At 31.1% G+C, this 18,112-nt stretch overlaps 1 protein-coding gene across 1 annotated transcript; it reads left to right on the top strand.

The window, feature by feature from the left end:
• Window positions 1-5,164: 5,164 nt before the first annotated feature.
• F3H (flavanone 3-hydroxylase) lies at window positions 5,165-8,347 on the top strand. Its single transcript, XM_012210526.4, has 3 exons — window positions 5,165-5,601; window positions 6,965-7,393; window positions 7,902-8,347. The coding sequence occupies exons 1-3, from the start codon at window positions 5,236-5,238 to the stop codon at window positions 8,202-8,204; spliced, it is 1,098 nt and encodes a 365-aa protein (XP_012065916.1). The 5' UTR covers window positions 5,165-5,235; the 3' UTR covers window positions 8,205-8,347.
• The last annotated feature ends 9,765 nt before the right edge of the window (window positions 8,348-18,112 follow it).

Here is an 18,112-nt window from a genome sequence, read left to right as displayed (position 1 = left end):
CACCAACACTTAAACTAGAAAACTATCTATATGTTCCTGCCCTGTCATATAAATTATTGTCTGTTAGTCATGTAACCAAAGAACTAAATTGTGTGGTTCTGATGTATCCTACTTTTTGCATTTTGCGGGATATTCAAACAGGGAGGATCATTGGGCATGGTACTGAAAGACATTGACTTTACTATGTTGATGAAGTGAACCAATAAGGTACCGCAATGCTTGCTCATGGGACGGTGGATAGACAGGCTTGGCTGTGGCATCGACGATTGGGTCACCCTTCCTTAGGGTACCTCAAACACTTATTTCCTCAGTTTTTTTCTCATAAAAATCAGTTGTCTTGTGATACCTGTATTTTGGCAAAGAGTCATAGACAAGCTTTCTATCCTAATGACACTAGAACTGATATCCCTTTTTCATTAGTACATTTTGATGTGTGGGGTCCAGCCCCTGTTACTTGCAAAAATGGTTTTTCATATTTCCTTCTATTTATTGATGATTGCACAAGAATGACTTGAGTTTTCTTTCTGAAACATAAGTCTAAAGTTTTTGGTAAGTTTGTTGCTTTTTACAACTTAATTCACACCTAATTTTAGAAACAAATAAAAATCCTCCGTTCTGACAATGGGGGGGAATATGTAAACCAAAAAATGCAAACCTTTTTCCGAAACAATGGACTTATACACCAAACCTCTTGCCCACACACACCACAACAAAACGGAGTGGACGAAAGAAAAAATCAGATACTCCTGGAAATCACCCTAGCCCTCATGATTGAATCCAAAGTACCTAAGTATTATTGGCCTGAAGCTGTTGCTAAGGCAACTTATCTTATGAACCGTTTACCGACCAAAATTCTCCACATGAAAACACCCATATCCACCTTGGCTTAATACACCAACATACCTCCTGTCCTAACTCTACCTCCAAGAGTTTTTTGTAGTATAGTCTATGTTCATCTCCCCAAAGTTAGTCGCACCAAGCTTGACCCATGTACTATTAAGTGTGTTTTTGTTGGCTATGGGATTCATATAAAAGGATATCGGTGTTTTGATCTTCAATATGGTCATATGTATACCACAATGGACTGTGACTTTCTTGAAACTGATTACTATTTTCACAACCAACCTAGTGATTAAGGGGAGAGTTCTAGAAATGATCCACTAAGTTGGTTACATAGTCCAATCTTGCCTGAAACTGTCCCAACAAAGCAAGTAGGCGAGATCACCGTATCTGCTTCTGATAACATGGAACAGTCCATTACATCAGATCATGTTGAATCCTCTCCAATCGATATTCCTGATGTGACATCCCGACCCGGCAAAGCGATCCTAGGATGGCAGGCTAGCTAGGGTAGTGGAATGCGGGACATAGGAATGAATCGAATCATATATCGAAAAGGGTGAAACTAATCATTAGAGGTGCCTTTTGGTGTAATGGCTGGAGAGTTGGAAGAACTCCAAGGTTAAGCGTGCTCGCTTAATAGAAATCTCAGGATGGGTGACCTCTTGGGAAGTTTCCCATTTCACCTGCGGGACAAAACCGTGCAGGTAGGGCGTGCAGGGACTACAGTGAGGTGTAGGACGTCCGTGGACTACACCAAAGCGGACAATTCCTCTGGTGATTAGAGTCGGGGCGTGACACCTGAGGTTAGTGACTTCACTCCTGAGGCTCCTTTAGATATAACTGCTGGTGAAATGACTAATTTGACAGCCTAAGAGGTACCAAAAACTAAGAGGTATGTTCTTCCACCAAGAAGCAATCGGGGAGTGCCACCAAAGAGGTATGACCCTAATTATGAGCCTCGAAATTCAAGACATCCAATGGCAAACTTAATCAGGGGGAGCTTATCTGAATCTGCAAAGGCCTTTGAAATGTCAATATATTCGGAGGATATTCCAAGAATTATTGAAGAAGCTCAGAACAGCCAACAATGGAGACAAGCTATGCAAGTTGAACTAGATGCACTGGAGAAAAATGTTACTTGGGAGCAATGCAAGTTACCAGAAAGGAAAAAGGCCAGTTGGTTGCAAATGGGTCTTTACAATAAAGCATCGTGCTAATGGAACCATTGAAAGATATAAGGCTAGACTTGTTGCCAAAGGGTACACACAGACTTATGGTATAAATTACTCAGAGACATTCTCTCCTGTGGCCAAGATAGATACGATACATGTGTTGTTCTCATTAGCTGCAAATCTTGATTGGCCATTACATCAGTTCGATGTGAAAAATGCCTTCTTACATGGTGACCTAGAAGAAGAAGTCTATATGGAAGCTCCTCCAGGTTTTACAAAGGGGTTCAAAGCTGGGGAAGGATATAAACTGAAAAAGGCATTATATGGCTCAAACAGTCTCCAAGGACCTGGTTTGGGAGATTTACTATGGCCATGAAAAGATATGGATACTGTCAAAGTAATTCTGACCATACACTCTTTATAAAGAAGAAAGGAGAGCTATTAATATGTGGATGATATGATTATCACAGGAGATGACACAGAGGAAATAGTATCATTAAGAGAGAGGCTCTTCGAAGAATTTGAAATGAAAGATCTTGGGAGACTAAAATATTTTTTGGGCATCGAAGTCTTGAGGTCAAAAGGGGGAATTTTCATCTCACAAAGAAAATATATACTTGACCTTCTCATAGAGGCAGAATTAGTGGATTGCAAGCCAATTGAAACCCCAATGATAGTCAATCATGGGCTCAAGATCAAAGGCTAGTTGGGAAGCTAATTTATCTCTCACATACTAGACCTGACATTGCTTATGCAGTTGGGGTAGTTAGTCAATTCATGCACAAGCCACAGGTTGACCACATGGAAGCAGCACTCGGGATTGTCAAATATTCAAAAGGAACACCAGGACGAGGAGTGTTATTCCAGAAGCATAGTCACTTAGAAATACAAGCCTACACTGATGCTGATTGGGCGGGGAATCCGATTAACAGGAGATCGACATTAGGGTACTTCACTCTTGTTGGCGGTAACGTGGTCACCTGGAGAAGTAAAAAGCAGAAGGTGGTAGCCCTCTCCAGTGCTGAGGCAGAGTTTCGAGGGATTGCACGGGGTTTAGCCGAAGGTCACTAGTTGAAGAAGTTATTGACAGAGTTAGGTTTCCCTCCAGGAAGGCCCTGCAAACTGCTGTGTGATAATAGAGCATATATAAGCATTTCTAAAAATCCAGTACAACATGATAGGACCAAACATGTGGAAGTTGACAGACACTTTATCAAGGAGAAACTTGAAGAGGGAAGCATTTGTTTGCCATTTGTTCGGTCTGAGGAGCAGTTGGAAGATATACTCACCAAAGTAGTTCCAGGAAAGATCTTCAATCAAGCATTAGTCAAGTTGGGTGTCAGAGACCCTATGACCCAACTTGAGGGGGAGTGTAAGAATAATGAAATCAATCAGAATTAGAAAAATAAGGAAATAGGATCAAGCAAATAAGGAAAGGATCGAATCAAGCAAATAAGGAAAGGTTCAGACTCAAGCAAATAATGAAAGGATCAGAATCAGAAAAATAAAGAAATTGGATCGAGCAAATAAGGAAAGGATCAAACGCAATTATTGTAAATATTCTATAATAATTATATGTTGTGTATATAAACTTTGTAATTCACAGATTGAGAGGTATGAAAAAGGAGTTCTTTTTAACCCTAAAAGCTATCATACTCCCTTATACAAATACCAAGTTCCAAGTTTTGCTAGAAGAGTCCTTTAAAAAAAAAAGGTTTTGCTAGAAGAATTGGAAATTTGGCAAATAATAAATTGGGCATGGGTTTGGATAACCTGAGAGTGAAATTATTATCCGACTAAAGGATCCGAATTTCAACGTTAAACCAACGTTGATTGTAATGGGATAGTTTGAACTTTTTTTCCTTTAATCAAAAGTTTTGAGTTCGAGCTTTAGCAATGAAAATTACCACAGGCGAGCCCAATTGTCTTTCATATACTGGTGGCGCTGCAGTTGACTATTAAAATAATAAAGAATATTAAATAATTATTTAAAACTATGATGGTCTTTCTAATATATGATCACGTTAATTATAATTGTATATTAGTAGGGGTGGCCACGGTTCCGGAACGAACGGTTCCGGTTCCAAAAAAACTGGAACCGGAACCGAACCGAAAAGTTCCGGTTCCGGTTTGGAATCGAACGGTTCCGGTACGGTGACAAAACTGACGGTTCCAATCGATTTTCCGGCGAATCGCATAATTTTAAAGTTTAAATTTTGAAGCGCGGTTTTCAAAATTTAATAAATTTGTGAAAGTTATTAGTAAAAAAAATACACCTAAAAAATTAAAAAATACTTCAATTAAATTTATTTTTTTAAAGACTTGAACATAATTATTTTTTAAAAAAAAATTCTTCAACTGAATTTATTTTTTATTTAAAAAAGTTTGAACATAATTTTAAAAAAATAAAAAAAAAACACAAATCTGACGGTTTCTAACAGTTAGAACCGCCAGTTCGAACCGGAGGTTCCAATCCGGTTCCGATCGATTTTCTGGAACCGCCGATTTCGGTTCTAGAAATCTGGAACCGGAACCAAACCGGAAATCTCCGGTTCTGGTTCCGGTTCGAACCGGTTCCGATTCCCACCGATTCCGGTTACGGTTTGGGACCGGTTCGAACCGACGGTTCTGGTTCCTAAAACCGTAATATGGCCACCTCTATATATTAGTATTCCTAATAAAGATTTTTAAATTAATAATTTCTTTTTTTTTTTTTAACAATCAAAATAAAGGACAATTTATCATTACAAAATATAATCATATCTCTGCGTCATTCCCAATATGTTTCATCTCTATCCGTACTTATATATATAGATTAGTTGTGAACTTAATTGGTATATATATTTTTAATATTCATTTTACATTTTAATTAATAATTGATTTAACAAGCTAAACTAATTATTAGTTATGAATTATAGCTAATATAAATAATCAAATCAAATACACTTATGGAGTTTTTAGCCCAATAGCCCAATCCAATAAAAAAAAAAAAATCCCCCATTTATAAATAATCTATTAAGAGATTGGTAGATAAACGAATTCTCAAATCACGAGCTTGAGAGTTAGTTGGGTACTTGGGTAGTTACCACACCCTCCTCTGCCCTCTCTCTCCTACCTCCTAAGCTCACATAATATATACATATACGAACCCTTTTCTCCTAAAACCCAAATACAAAGAAAAAACCTCTCTTTCTCTTTTAAGTCTTACCACCCAAATACGATGGCTCCGGCGACTCTTACATCCCTCTCAAAGGAGAAAACCCTCCAAGCCAGCTTCGTCCGCGACGAAGACGAGCGTCCAAAAGTTGCATATAATGAATTCAGCAATGAAATTCCCGTTATATCCTTAGCGGGGATTGATGATGTCTCGGAAGGAAACAAAAGAGCTGAGATATGTAAGAAAATTGTTGAAGCTTGTGAAGACTGGGGAATTTTTCAGGTGGTTGATCACGGCGTTGATACTAAGTTAATATCGGAAATGACTCGTCTTGCTAGAGAGTTCTTTGCTTTACCGCCGGAGGAGAAGCTCCGGTTTGATATGTCCGGCGGTAAGAAAGGCGGTTTTATTGTCTCTAGCCATTTACAGGTACATTATGCATTTCCATTTTGAAACTGTTTGTTCCTAAAAATATGTCGTCTTACCGGAAGTACGTTATGCGGGTGGGAAAATATATATATATATATATGATGAAAGTACAAACCAGCCCTTTAGGTTTAGTTTAAAGTTCATTTGAGCCCTTTACTTTCAAATTTCATCAATTGAACCCACAAAGAAAAAGAACGTAGGAAAATGTATAAAAAATAAAAAAAAGTTATATTTAATATATTGTGTTTTCTCTTTCAAATATTTAATTTTTTTAATTTATTGGAGGCTTTATGGCAGAAATAATATTATGGTTGAGAGGACTTGAATTTCCATTTACTCAATAAATTAGTGAAAACAAAACTCAAATTCGACACATCACTCTTCCCATAAGTGAGGAGACCAACCACCACCTGATTGGCTCTTTCAAATTTTTAATTGAAGTAAGATCTTTATTAAATTTTCATCCGTTTCAATCTTTTCTCTTACGTTTCTTTGCTTTCCATTATCCTCCCAAATAGGAAATAACTTTTCAAATTTAAGAGATTTATTATCCTTTGTTTCAAATTTTTAGGTAATATTTAGGTTTTTTCCTGCCATATAGTTGTGTCACTTTCTTTTTCTTTTCTTTTTTTTTTTTTTTTTACTTATTTTGAAAAGATATCGTTTACTTGTGTGATTTGAATGCAATATTTCATTTTCTATTATTGTCCTTTGGAAGAAAATGGAGTAGGACCCTCCACATGTTTCTTTATCCATATATTATTTTTTTAAGTCAAAATCAATGGATTTTTATTTAATAGTGTTACCATCATGTTAAGTTTTGATTCTCATAATCTCTTTTAATTAATATTGATATTATTAACAAATGCATATAAAAAATCAACCCAAAAAAAAAAAAACAATACCTTCCCAATTAGGTCTATCATGTTCATTGAATCGCATTGTCCTATTCATTGAATTGATAATTCTAATCTCGATCGATCTCAATATATTTCTTAATAGCAATAATCATTAAAAATTGGCTGACCGTTACTCAAACCGGTTGACAGAATAATTCGGTCAAAAATTCGTTTAATCTTGTAATTAATGCTCAAAATCCTCGCTCAGTATTTATGATTAGGATTCTTGCTTGACATTGATATCTCCATTTACAATAGGAAACACACTGTAAATGTTTGTATCACATCCCGTTTAAGGACACATTATATTTAAAAGCAATTTCTTAATATTCATATTTTACTTTTGATTGGTTTTGAGCTTTTAAGCTTCTTCTTCTTCTTCTTCTTCTTCTTCTTCTTCTTTTTTTTTTTTTTTTTTTTGGATTGGTTCTAAAGAACATTTCTGAACCATAATCTATGTATAGGGAGAGGCAGTCCAAGATTGGAGAGAAATTGTGACATACTTCTCATACCCACTTAGGACAAGAGACTATTCAAGGTGGCCGGACAAGCCAGAAGGATGGAGAGCAGTAACTGCAGAGTACAGTGAAAAATTAATGGGCCTTGCTTGTAAGCTTCTTGAGATTCTATCAGAAGCTATGGGGTTAGAGAAGGAGGCATTAACGAAGGCATGTGTAGATATGGACCAAAAAGTTGTGGTGAATTATTATCCAACATGTCCACAGCCAGACCTTACTCTTGGACTCAAACGCCACACTGATCCAGGTACTATCACCCTCTTGCTTCAAGACCAAGTTGGTGGCCTTCAAGCTACTAGAGATAATGGCAAGACTTGGATTACTGTTCAGCCCGTTGAAGGTGCTTTTGTTGTCAATCTTGGAGATCATGGTCATGTGAGTACTTTTAAATTATTAAATAAGGGAGAATTTCTATTATGTCTTTATATATTGATCAAATATATTAGTCGGTTCCTGCTTTTGTCAATATATACCATTTCTCCTCTCAAAAACAAAGACCATCTTGGGCTATTGGGGATTGAATTTTGAAATATCATTAATGATGATGCTTATATTTTATTTTACATAAAATTTTCTAATTTTTATATCATAATTAGAGGTGAAGATTTAACGGTTAAATGAGGTGTATTTTTGTCTTTTCAATACGAATTAATAGCAAACACTTAAAAAATTGACAGAAAAATTTAAAAGTTGAACGGAATCAAAACTTGAGGATGTAAATGTGTATATCGACAAAAGTAGAGATTAACCGGTGCATTTGAACGTTATAAAAGAACGTACCTAATAGTAATTTTTTCATTAAATAATTACTCTCTCTTTCTTATATTAGGGTTAATATATATAAGTGATTGATTGTATATATTGGTATTTTACTATGAGGCAGTTCCTTAGCAATGGGAGATTCAAGAATGCAGACCATCAAGCTGTGGTGAACTCAAACTGCAGCAGACTGTCCATAGCCACGTTTCAAAACCCAGCACCAGAGGCAATAGTTTATCCACTGAAGATAGAAGAGGGAGTTAAGCCAGTTCTTGAGGAGCCAATTACATTTGCAGAGATGTATAGGAGGAAGATGAGCAAAGACCTTGAGCTAGCTAGGCTCAAAAAGTTGGCTAAGGAACAGCAAATCAAGGACTTGGAGAAATCCAAATTGGAGAGCAAACCAATAGAGGAGATATTTGCTTGAAATATTATTGCTAATTAATAAGGTTATTATATGGAATTTTTCTTTTCAGCCTTTGATGGATCTGTTCATATTTGAGGAAGGCCAAGTGTCTTAAACTTCCTTAATATATATATGGAAAAATAATAATAATTTTGGTGTTTAAATCTTTTTTTTTTTTTTCTATTTTGATGTGTCGCCGAAAAACTTATTCAATGAATGTCTATATTTATAAAAATTTGCAATTGATTGGCACCGATCAGTATTGATTGCCGGAGTGTTGAATCAGTAAAAATGGAACCATTTGTTATCATTTGGCAGCTTACATGGAGGCAAATGAGCCCAATCCACAGCCACAAGAGAAAATTAGGGTGGAAGGAAAATAATTTTCCTCTAGCCTCACCAATTTGGATTCTCTCTATTTTAGAGAGAAAATATTGCATTTACAAGGTACAAAATTAAATTTCCTTTATCCCATTTATTTTTCTTCCAATCCAATCATAGAGTGAAAAATAAAAAAGAAAATGAATACTGGAATCATTTTTTATTTTCCTCTCTTATTTTTCTTTCTCTCTTTGCCAAACAACGCGTTAGTTGAGCCTGAAGTTGGAAAATCTGAACCATTTATTTGGGCTGACGGGAGCCCTTTGGACCTCAATTATGCCCAGCATATATACTTGGAATCAAGGCCCAGGATCTAATTGGAGTGAGAAATGATTAAATAAATGGGAAAAGATGAAGATGGACAGGTGGTGATATGATAATTGTATGATGTAAATTTGGTGATCAATTATTTAATACTTAATATAAAAAAATATTTAAAAATGTAAGAAAAATTATTAATTTAATTGTATTTCCTAATACGTGTAAAAGACAACCTAAAAAAAATTACTGAAAGCACGAGAGTATAATTTTTTATTATTAATTTTGTTTTTTCAAAAGCCCGTGCTAGACAGACTGGCCCAATTCGTCTGCTCTGTCTACATTGACTATGCACGGCATTCTTACACGCGTTTCGTATGCAACTATAAATAAATAAAATAAAGAAATAAAATAATAATTATTACCTCCCATGTTTGGTAGCATCGATTTTGGCTTTACATTGGATATTGATACGTAAAAACTAAAAAAAAAAAAAAAAAAAAAAAATTATCAGAACACATAATTTAATTCTTAAATTTTAATAAAAAAATTTTATTCTACTTTATAACCTCTCGTCTAATACTCAAAAAAAAAAAAAAAAAAATCTTTTTGATCTTTTCAAATAACGTGGCCACGTTTTTATAAAGATATCTAATTATTGCGCCAGCCAAAAAGAAAAAGTGAAAGAGACATAGATTTTGTTTAATTGAATGGTTTGAAATTCATCATTTAAAAGTTCTTCTATACCACATGTGTCTAAAGACATTGAGACATTAATTTTTAGCCTTCATTCAAGGATTTTTAAATTGGATGTTCTTTTTTTTGTTATTGATTAAAATTCTTTATTATGGTATTAAAATAAAATGCGAAAAATATGATTAAATAAAAACTTAAATCAAATGTATTTAGATTATATTTAGAACCCTAATAAAATAAGATGTAATGTATTTAGATTATTGAACTTGTGGATTCAATGTAATCAGCTCTTAGCTTGAGATTGGCAGGTTGAATTTTAAACATTGTTTTTGGGAAGCTAAACAGACAGCTGATTGTCTAGCTAATTTAGTTGTTTATGGTGATTCAGGTAAGCATGTTTTGCAGAATCCGTCTCCTACCATTATAGACTTCTTTCATTGGAATATGCAAGTAAGGGTGAGCAAAATTGATGATCGAACCGAACCAAAAATTGAACTGATCCATTTCGATTCACTTCGATCAGGTGTCCAAGAGAGGTTCAGTTGGTCAGTTTGTTCGGTTTGAACTGAATTTACTGCTCGGTTCAATTCGATTACACAGAAATTTATCGGTTGATTTAAAACCGAACTAAAATGGTAAAAATCAATAAAAATAAACCGAATCAATCGGTTCATATGCATTTTTTGGTCTGGTTCGATTTGTTGTAAAGAAACTTCGATTGGACCGAATTTGCCGTTTGCTCAGCCATGCATTTAGTTAGTAACTAAAGGTCTGTTTGACAAAATTAATTGTTTTAGTACCGTTTCATAAAATGTGAGAAGCTAAATGTTATATGAATTCAACTTTCTACAAAACGCTATCTTAAACTCTAAAAGCTAGTTCAAATGTTATATTATCAAATACTATAAAAAAACAATGCTTAGCATCTTGACTAGTCCAAAAGCTAAAAGTTACCTAAAATAATATTGACGAACACATCCTAATTGTTTTGTTGCTATCTTTGTTAGTGGTTTTTCCCTCCTCCATATATATAAAAAAAATGTAATTTAAGAAGTTATTAATATGAATATTGTAGTATGAAATGGTTGAAACTCTATCGTATTAAATTTTTTTATTAATTAAAAATTTTAATATACCGAAGTAATACTGTGGATTACTTAAAAAGAATAGTGTTTCTCTTAATTTAACAAATTGGTGAAAACTATTATGGTATAAAGGAATTAAATTTAAAACTTTTCATTCCTTGTATAAGTGAAAAAATTAATCAGATAATGTATAATTCACTTGTATTAGGTTTAATTATTGTAATTGCACACGATAATATATTTTGTGAAGCTACTTGTAATTAAAGGTAGAGCTGTTTTGAGTGATTTGACAATTTCAAATAATTTGGACAACGACAACTCATGTAGGCCACAATTTTCTAATGAATAGGATAAGGTGCGTTGACTCGTTGACTTTACTAGTAGCAGTTTTCACTAGTTATTCCTGGCTATAGTTGACATACCCAGTTATTTTGTAAAAATTTATTAATTATTATCATTGAATTATTAAATGATTATTAAAAATATATTTTATAAACTACCTTTTTTTTAATTAATACATATTTTCACACTAGGATAAAATGAAATTTTCAAATAAAATCTTTATATAATGGTGATTTTAAGTTTTAAATTTTGATAACATCGCTTTGAGTAATTATTTTTCTTTCAATAGATGGTACAATTGAGAGAATAATACACTTAAAAATTGTAGTTAGTTGTTTTAATATGTATTTATAATTTTTTTAAATATAATAATTCTCAAAAAATATTATTTATAATATTCTGATAATTATTTATTATGTCCAATTGTAAAAAAATATTTTAAAAAATATTTATTAGTTATAGGATAATATAGTTCAAATATTATATAAATTTTAATTATGTTATTGAAAATGTATATGCTACTAGTATTTTTGAACATATTAAGAAATTAATATTCACTTTGAAATGGTCTCCATTTTAAAAGTCAAAGTCTCCGTTACGTTTAAGTAGGATGATGTCTTTCTTTAAAGATTACTGGAGGACTAACAGTAGCATATTGGACAAAAATTGTTTTTTCATGAAATTTAAAATTTATTTTTTTCCATCAAATAGAGAAAGAAACTGATTGTTTCATCAAAATTTCTCATCGAATTTCAGTAATAACCAATTTTTTTAGAACCCTAATAAAATAAGATGTAATGTATTTAGATTATTGAACTTGTGGATTCAATGTAATAAGCTCTTAGCTTGAGATTGGCAGGTTGAATTTTAAACATTGTTTTTGGGAAGCTAATCAGACAGCTGATTGTCTAGCTAATTTAGTTGTTTATGGTGATTCAGGTAAGCATGTTTTGCAGAATCCGTCTCCTACCATTATAGACTTCTTTCATTGGAATATGCAAGTAAGGGTGAGCAAAATTAATGATCGAACCGAACCGAAAACTGAATTGATCCATTTCAATTCACTTTGATTAGGTGTCCAAGAGAGGTTCGATTGGTCGGTTCGTTCGTTTTGAACTGAATTTGCTGCTCTGTTCAATTCGATTACACAGAAATTTATCGGTTGATTTAAAACCGAACTAAAATGGTAAAAATCAATAAAAATAAACCGAATCAACCGGTTCATATGCATTTTTTGGTCTGATTCGATTTGTTGTAAAGAAACTTCGATTGAACCGAGCAGGCCGTTTGCTCAACCCTATATGTAAGGAGTCTCCAGGCTACGTTTAGTCCATAACTAAGGGTCTGTTTGGCAAAATTAACTGTTTTGGTAGCTGTTAGTTGTTTTAATAGCGTTTCATAAAGCTAAATGTTATATGAATTAATAGAAGTTATTAATATAAATATTGTAGTTCGAAATGGTTTAAACTCTATCATATTAAATTTTTTTTTATTAATTAAAAAGTTTAATACGCCGAAATAACACTGTGGACTATATAAGAAGGGTAGTGTTTCTCTTAATTTATCAAATTGGTGAAAAATATTATGGTCAAGAGCAGTTAAATTTAAAATTTTTTATTCTTCACACAAGTAAAAAGATCAATCAGATTATTCATAATTAACTTGTATTAGGTTTAATTATTGTAATTGTATGCGAGTATATATTTTGTGAAGCTACTTGTAATTAACGATAGAGCTCTTTTGGGTGATTTGACAATTTCAAATAATTTGGACAACGTCAACTCATGTAGGCCACAATTTTCTAATGAACAGGATAACGTGCGTTGACTCGTTGACTTTACTAGTAGCAGTTGTTACTAGTTATTCCTGGCTAGACTTGACATACCTAGTTATTTTGTAAAAATTTATTAATTATTATCATTGAATTATTAAATGATTATTAAAAATATATTTTATAAACTACCTGTTTTTTTTTATTTAATACATATTTTCACACTAGGATAAAATGAAAGTTTCAAATAAAATCTTTTATATAATGGTGATTTTAAGTTTTAAATTTTGATAAATTCGCTTTGAGTAATGATTTTTGTTTCAATATATGGTTCAAATTGAGAAAATAATACATTAAAAAAATGTAGTTAGTTGTTTTAATATGTATTTATAATTTTTCTAAATATAATAATTCTCAAAAAATATTATTTATAATATTCTGATAATTATTTATTATGTCCAATTGTAAAAAAATATTTTAAAAAATATTTATTAGTTATAGGATAATATAGTTTAAATATTATATAAATTTAAATTATGTTATTGAAAATGAGGTTTATATATGCTACTAGTATTTTTGAACATATTAAGAAATTGATAATCACTTTGAAATGGTCTTCGTTTTAAAAGTCAAAGCCTCCGTTACGTTTTTAAGTAGGATGATGTCTTTATTTAAAGATTACAGGAGAACTAACAGTAGCATATTAGACAAAATTTGTTTTTTCATGAAATTTAAAATTTATTTTTTCCATCAAATAGAGAAACAAACTGATTCTTTCATCAAATTTTCTCATCGAATTTCAGTAATAACCAATTTTTTTAGGATAATAACCAAAAATATTAAGCACCCTTATACTTAAGCAATAATAACATGAATTTTATATTTTAGTCTATATAATTATATCAATTTGAATTAATTTCACTAAATTTTACCTTTTCCTCCATTGAATATTATTTTTATATATTGTCCGCACTTATTAAATTTTTTGAATCCGCCCTTGATAGAGAGTGGATTCAAACTCAGGGCATTTCCTGCATAAGACCTTTGTCACCAGGCTAAAGCTTGAATCGTCAAGCAACTTCATCTTAGATTCATATACTTCTCGTTGTTTCATTTCTTTTATAACTTTTCAAAAGACCCACTGTGATGGATGTTTGTAACATCCCAAGTCTTTAATAAATATATGAATATTTGTACTAACGGGTGTTGAGATAAGTGTTCGGCACTTCTCCCTTAAGTGAGATTGAGCGTTCGATCCTTATGGATGAAATAAATATTTACTAAAAACACTTTATCCCTTAGTGGGTAACCCGGTACAAGCAGAATTTAATTCTAGCCAAATGGACTAAAGATAACTGTGGTTAAATATATATATATATATATATTAGCAATAACACAACATTATTAAAGTATCTTTGTTCAATTTACATTAAACTATACTGAAATGCTGTACATGAGATTATATCAATGAGTTTAGCATTACCTTTACCCACTCGCCCTCTTGAGTTAGGTGCCTTTTGCCTTCTTCCATGGTTAATGGAGAAACGTGCAATAAAGCATAACAATTTACTAAATTAAGGCTTTGTTTGGTGAGAAGCTAATGAAAGGAAAATAATAAAATTTATTTCATGTTAAACAACGCAATTTTCTAAATTCTTTTTTTTTTCTTTTTTTTTTTTTTTTACAATTTGAAGATATTTTATTTAAGAGGGAAATAGTGCATATTTTTCTTCATTTGATATTTTATCCACCTTCCTCAAACAAAGAAAAATCATTTCTCTTTCCCTTTATTTGGATGAGAGTATTTTTAGTTTTTTTTTTAAACCATGGAAAAAATTTAGAAAAAGTTGTTTTCCTTTATTTGAAAACTATGAGGAAAATATTGAATGGAGTAATATTTTATTTATCTTCCGCTCGGACGCACATATTTTAAATCTCTCTGATTTAGAGAGAAAATAATAGAGAAAGATGAGAATTTCACTCGCTTTTTATTAAATTATCCAAACACCCTAAATTAAAAAACAAACTCTAACATTTCTTAAATATTTCATCATTTAGGTGAGGATATAATTATCAATTTTTAATAATAATTTTTTCCTCTAAAATTTTACCCTTTCCAATTAAAGGAAAATAAATTTATTTTCTTTCGTTCATTATATACAAACACAAGGGTAAAAAATAACTTTAAAAAGAAAGTTGACAATCTCTATTATTTTCCTTGTTCTAATATTTTCCTTATGCTCCTTTCCAAACAAAATATTAGAATTTTTCTCACATATTTTCTTTATTCTACAAAAAAAAAAAAAAAAAACTCCCTTCCAAAAAAATATTGTTTACTCAACTACAATGAATTTTAATGAGGCAATATGATCGATAATATGAACATTTTTATAGTTATACATTTATATTGGCAATCGATCATTAATTACAATAATTTTAAAATTATAAAATCAATATGAGACTAACAATTTTCAGAAAAATATATTTTCTTTGTTGTGTAAGAAATTTAAATTTAAATTTTTTTTGAGTAAAACAATTTAAATTTATATTAAGTCCATAATAATTTAAGATAAATATAAATATCAAAAAAAAAAATTGTTTGAACGCATTTTCTACAGAAGTATAATTAGTTCCATCCTTAAAAGCAAATTCCCACAAAATTTCATGGGACTATATCAAAATGTAGTGGAAATATTTTTAGCAGGATAACCCTATTTGGATTGATTAGACATTTTGTAATACTTTGGACAGAGGCAACTGCTGTTGGACACAACTGTCTTAAATCTTTAATCAACAGTATAAATAGACGTGCTCGTTTACTTTACTACTCTACTGATTGTGGCTCTCTGCACAATACAATATAGCAGTTTTTTTCTTAATTTATTAAATATATAAAAATTTATGTGATCCAAAATATTTAAATTCGAGATTTTTCAATTGTTACGTTAATGAAAAAATTAATCGAATTACACATAATTGACGGTTTTCACTGGATATTTGCTGTATGTTTTTTTTCTTTGTTACAAATTTTGTATGGATTTTAATGCATGATAAAAATTGAGAAAATAATAAATTAAAATTTTCTAATTAATTATTTTAGTATATATTGTAATTATTTTTTAAAAGTGGATTTAATAATTTTCACAAACATTATTTACAATATTTAATAATTATCTATTATTTTACAAAAGTGGATTTAAAAATATTTTTGTGTTATTATATTATTTTATTAGAAAATTTTCAACTATATATATCATTTTGAAACGGTCTCCGTTTCATCAAAGTCAAAAAGTCTTTTGCTAGTTTTTAATTTTTAAATACGTGTAGGATAGGTTTGGGTTGTCTTTCTTTACAACTTATAGGAATAAGAGTAGCATATTATTGGATAAGAATATAAAAAACAATTAAAATATATTTACTTCTTTATTCCATAATAATAAACCTAGTTTTACTTTCAGAGCTCATACAAATTAAGAAAATATAATTAATAGGATTAATTCATAATTTTTACTTTAATTTTAATTTTCCGGTATATTCTATATGAAATATTAATGATCAATATTTCAAAGTTATGAAATTGAGTAATATAAATGACAATAATACGTATTTTGTTTGTTCCAAGTGACTAACAAAAGAGAATATATTACTCCCTCCGTGCCATTTTAATAACAGCATTATTTTTTCACAAGGATTAAAAAAATAATTAAAATTCAGTGATTTTCTATAAAAAATGGTATAATTTCTAAATTTCCCTTCTTAAATGTAAATATAAAAATAAATTACACCTAATATATAGGTAAGGTTGGAAAAACATAATTAATATAGTTTAAAATCCTAAATGAGCATTTAAAGTAGTAAAGAGAGAGTAATATATATTGACAAAGATACATCTCAAGTAGAGGTAAAATAGGAAACTATAAAGATTAACCTCTTTTACAAAAAATAAAACTATAATTTGAGACAAGTGAAAAAAAAAATTGAGCCTTTATAGATTACATGGAGTAATTAATACTTCTTAGGAATACTCAGACATCAGTCAGTCAGTATTCGACTATAATATTTATACATTATTTTTAAAATATATGTTTTCTTTACCATTCGATAGTTCGATATTATGTACAATGAATTTTTATTTTTACACTCTCTACACTATCGACAACAGTTATAACAATTTAAAACTCATCAAAGACAGTACAATCCATAACGAAGAAAGCTCATTGAAGAAAATAAAAACCCACTACAAGGGGAAGGAAATAACATTGCATTGCCAAGTTGAACTGAGACATCTTGGCTCGTAGGGCATCACTCCAACCACTAGGCTGGGGATTATTTGCAAATTATTTTTAAAATAATAATTTCCTTTTAATTGGTATTTATTATATCGTCATTTTGGGATAATCGCCCTCTATATAGGTCTAAAGTATTTCAGTTGACTTTTCAGATATCAGTTATGATCGTAAAAAAATTTGTGATATAAAATGCGAAGTTGCTGCAACAAATACACGGTTTTGATAAACAATAAAGATTAGAATCTTTCTCCAAAAATATTAAAAAAGAAAATCTGTAATAATGATGTGAATGGATCAGCAAGTTTGTACTTTGCTGTCACTGTGAAATTGGAAGTGCGGTGGGTCGTTGGGAAAGAGGCAATCAAACTATCAAAGCATCCACTCCAATGAAAATGGAGAAAGTGGGGGACTACACAACAGACACCAATCAATAACATTCACATTACACTACCATTCTCATTTGACTTCCAAATATATCTATTCTAATAAATCTAAATTTTCTTGGCGAAAAATGTGGATAATGTGATGTTTTTTTAATTACCAGGAGAAAAAGATTTCAATCTAAAACTATTGTCGAATAAACATATATTTACTTGAAACTATTGGAGAGTAAAAATGCATTTACTACTAGACTATTTTGCGTGCGAAAATGTGATGTTTCAACTAAGAGTGAAAATGTGTTTAATTATAATAACAGTCCAAAAAAGATAACTATATCATATTTTAGCTGCCGATAATTTTATAGATTGTGGCTCAGTTGGCAACGCAGGATGTGGAAAGAGCTCTCAAATTTAGTTTTACTAAATACACCTGCATAGGATCTAGATACCAGTCATTTACACAAAAAAATGAAAATTATAGTACTTAGAAAATAAAGATAAACTTCGAAACAAATCGAAAATGGTTAAAAAGGTTCATACTGAAATATATGAATGTGCCAGAATCTGTTATTGCATAGCACAATGGATATAATTTTAGTTGAATATACTTTATGTAAATGAAAAACTACAGACTTGAGAGAAAGGAAGGGAAGGGAAGGGAAGGGTAGGCCTTGTCTATATATGCAAAAATGCTAAAGTAGGGGGAAAATAACTAAAAAGAAGTAAT

Source organism: Jatropha curcas, chromosome 4 (assembly GCF_041381405.1).
Source record: "Jatropha curcas cultivar XTBG-Jc1 chromosome 4, XTBG_Jcur_1.0, whole genome shotgun sequence".
NCBI classification, from domain to species: Eukaryota; Viridiplantae; Streptophyta; class Magnoliopsida; order Malpighiales; family Euphorbiaceae; genus Jatropha; species Jatropha curcas.
Note: the sequence above shows the minus strand (reverse complement) of the source record. Positions and strands in the feature narration are given on the sequence as shown.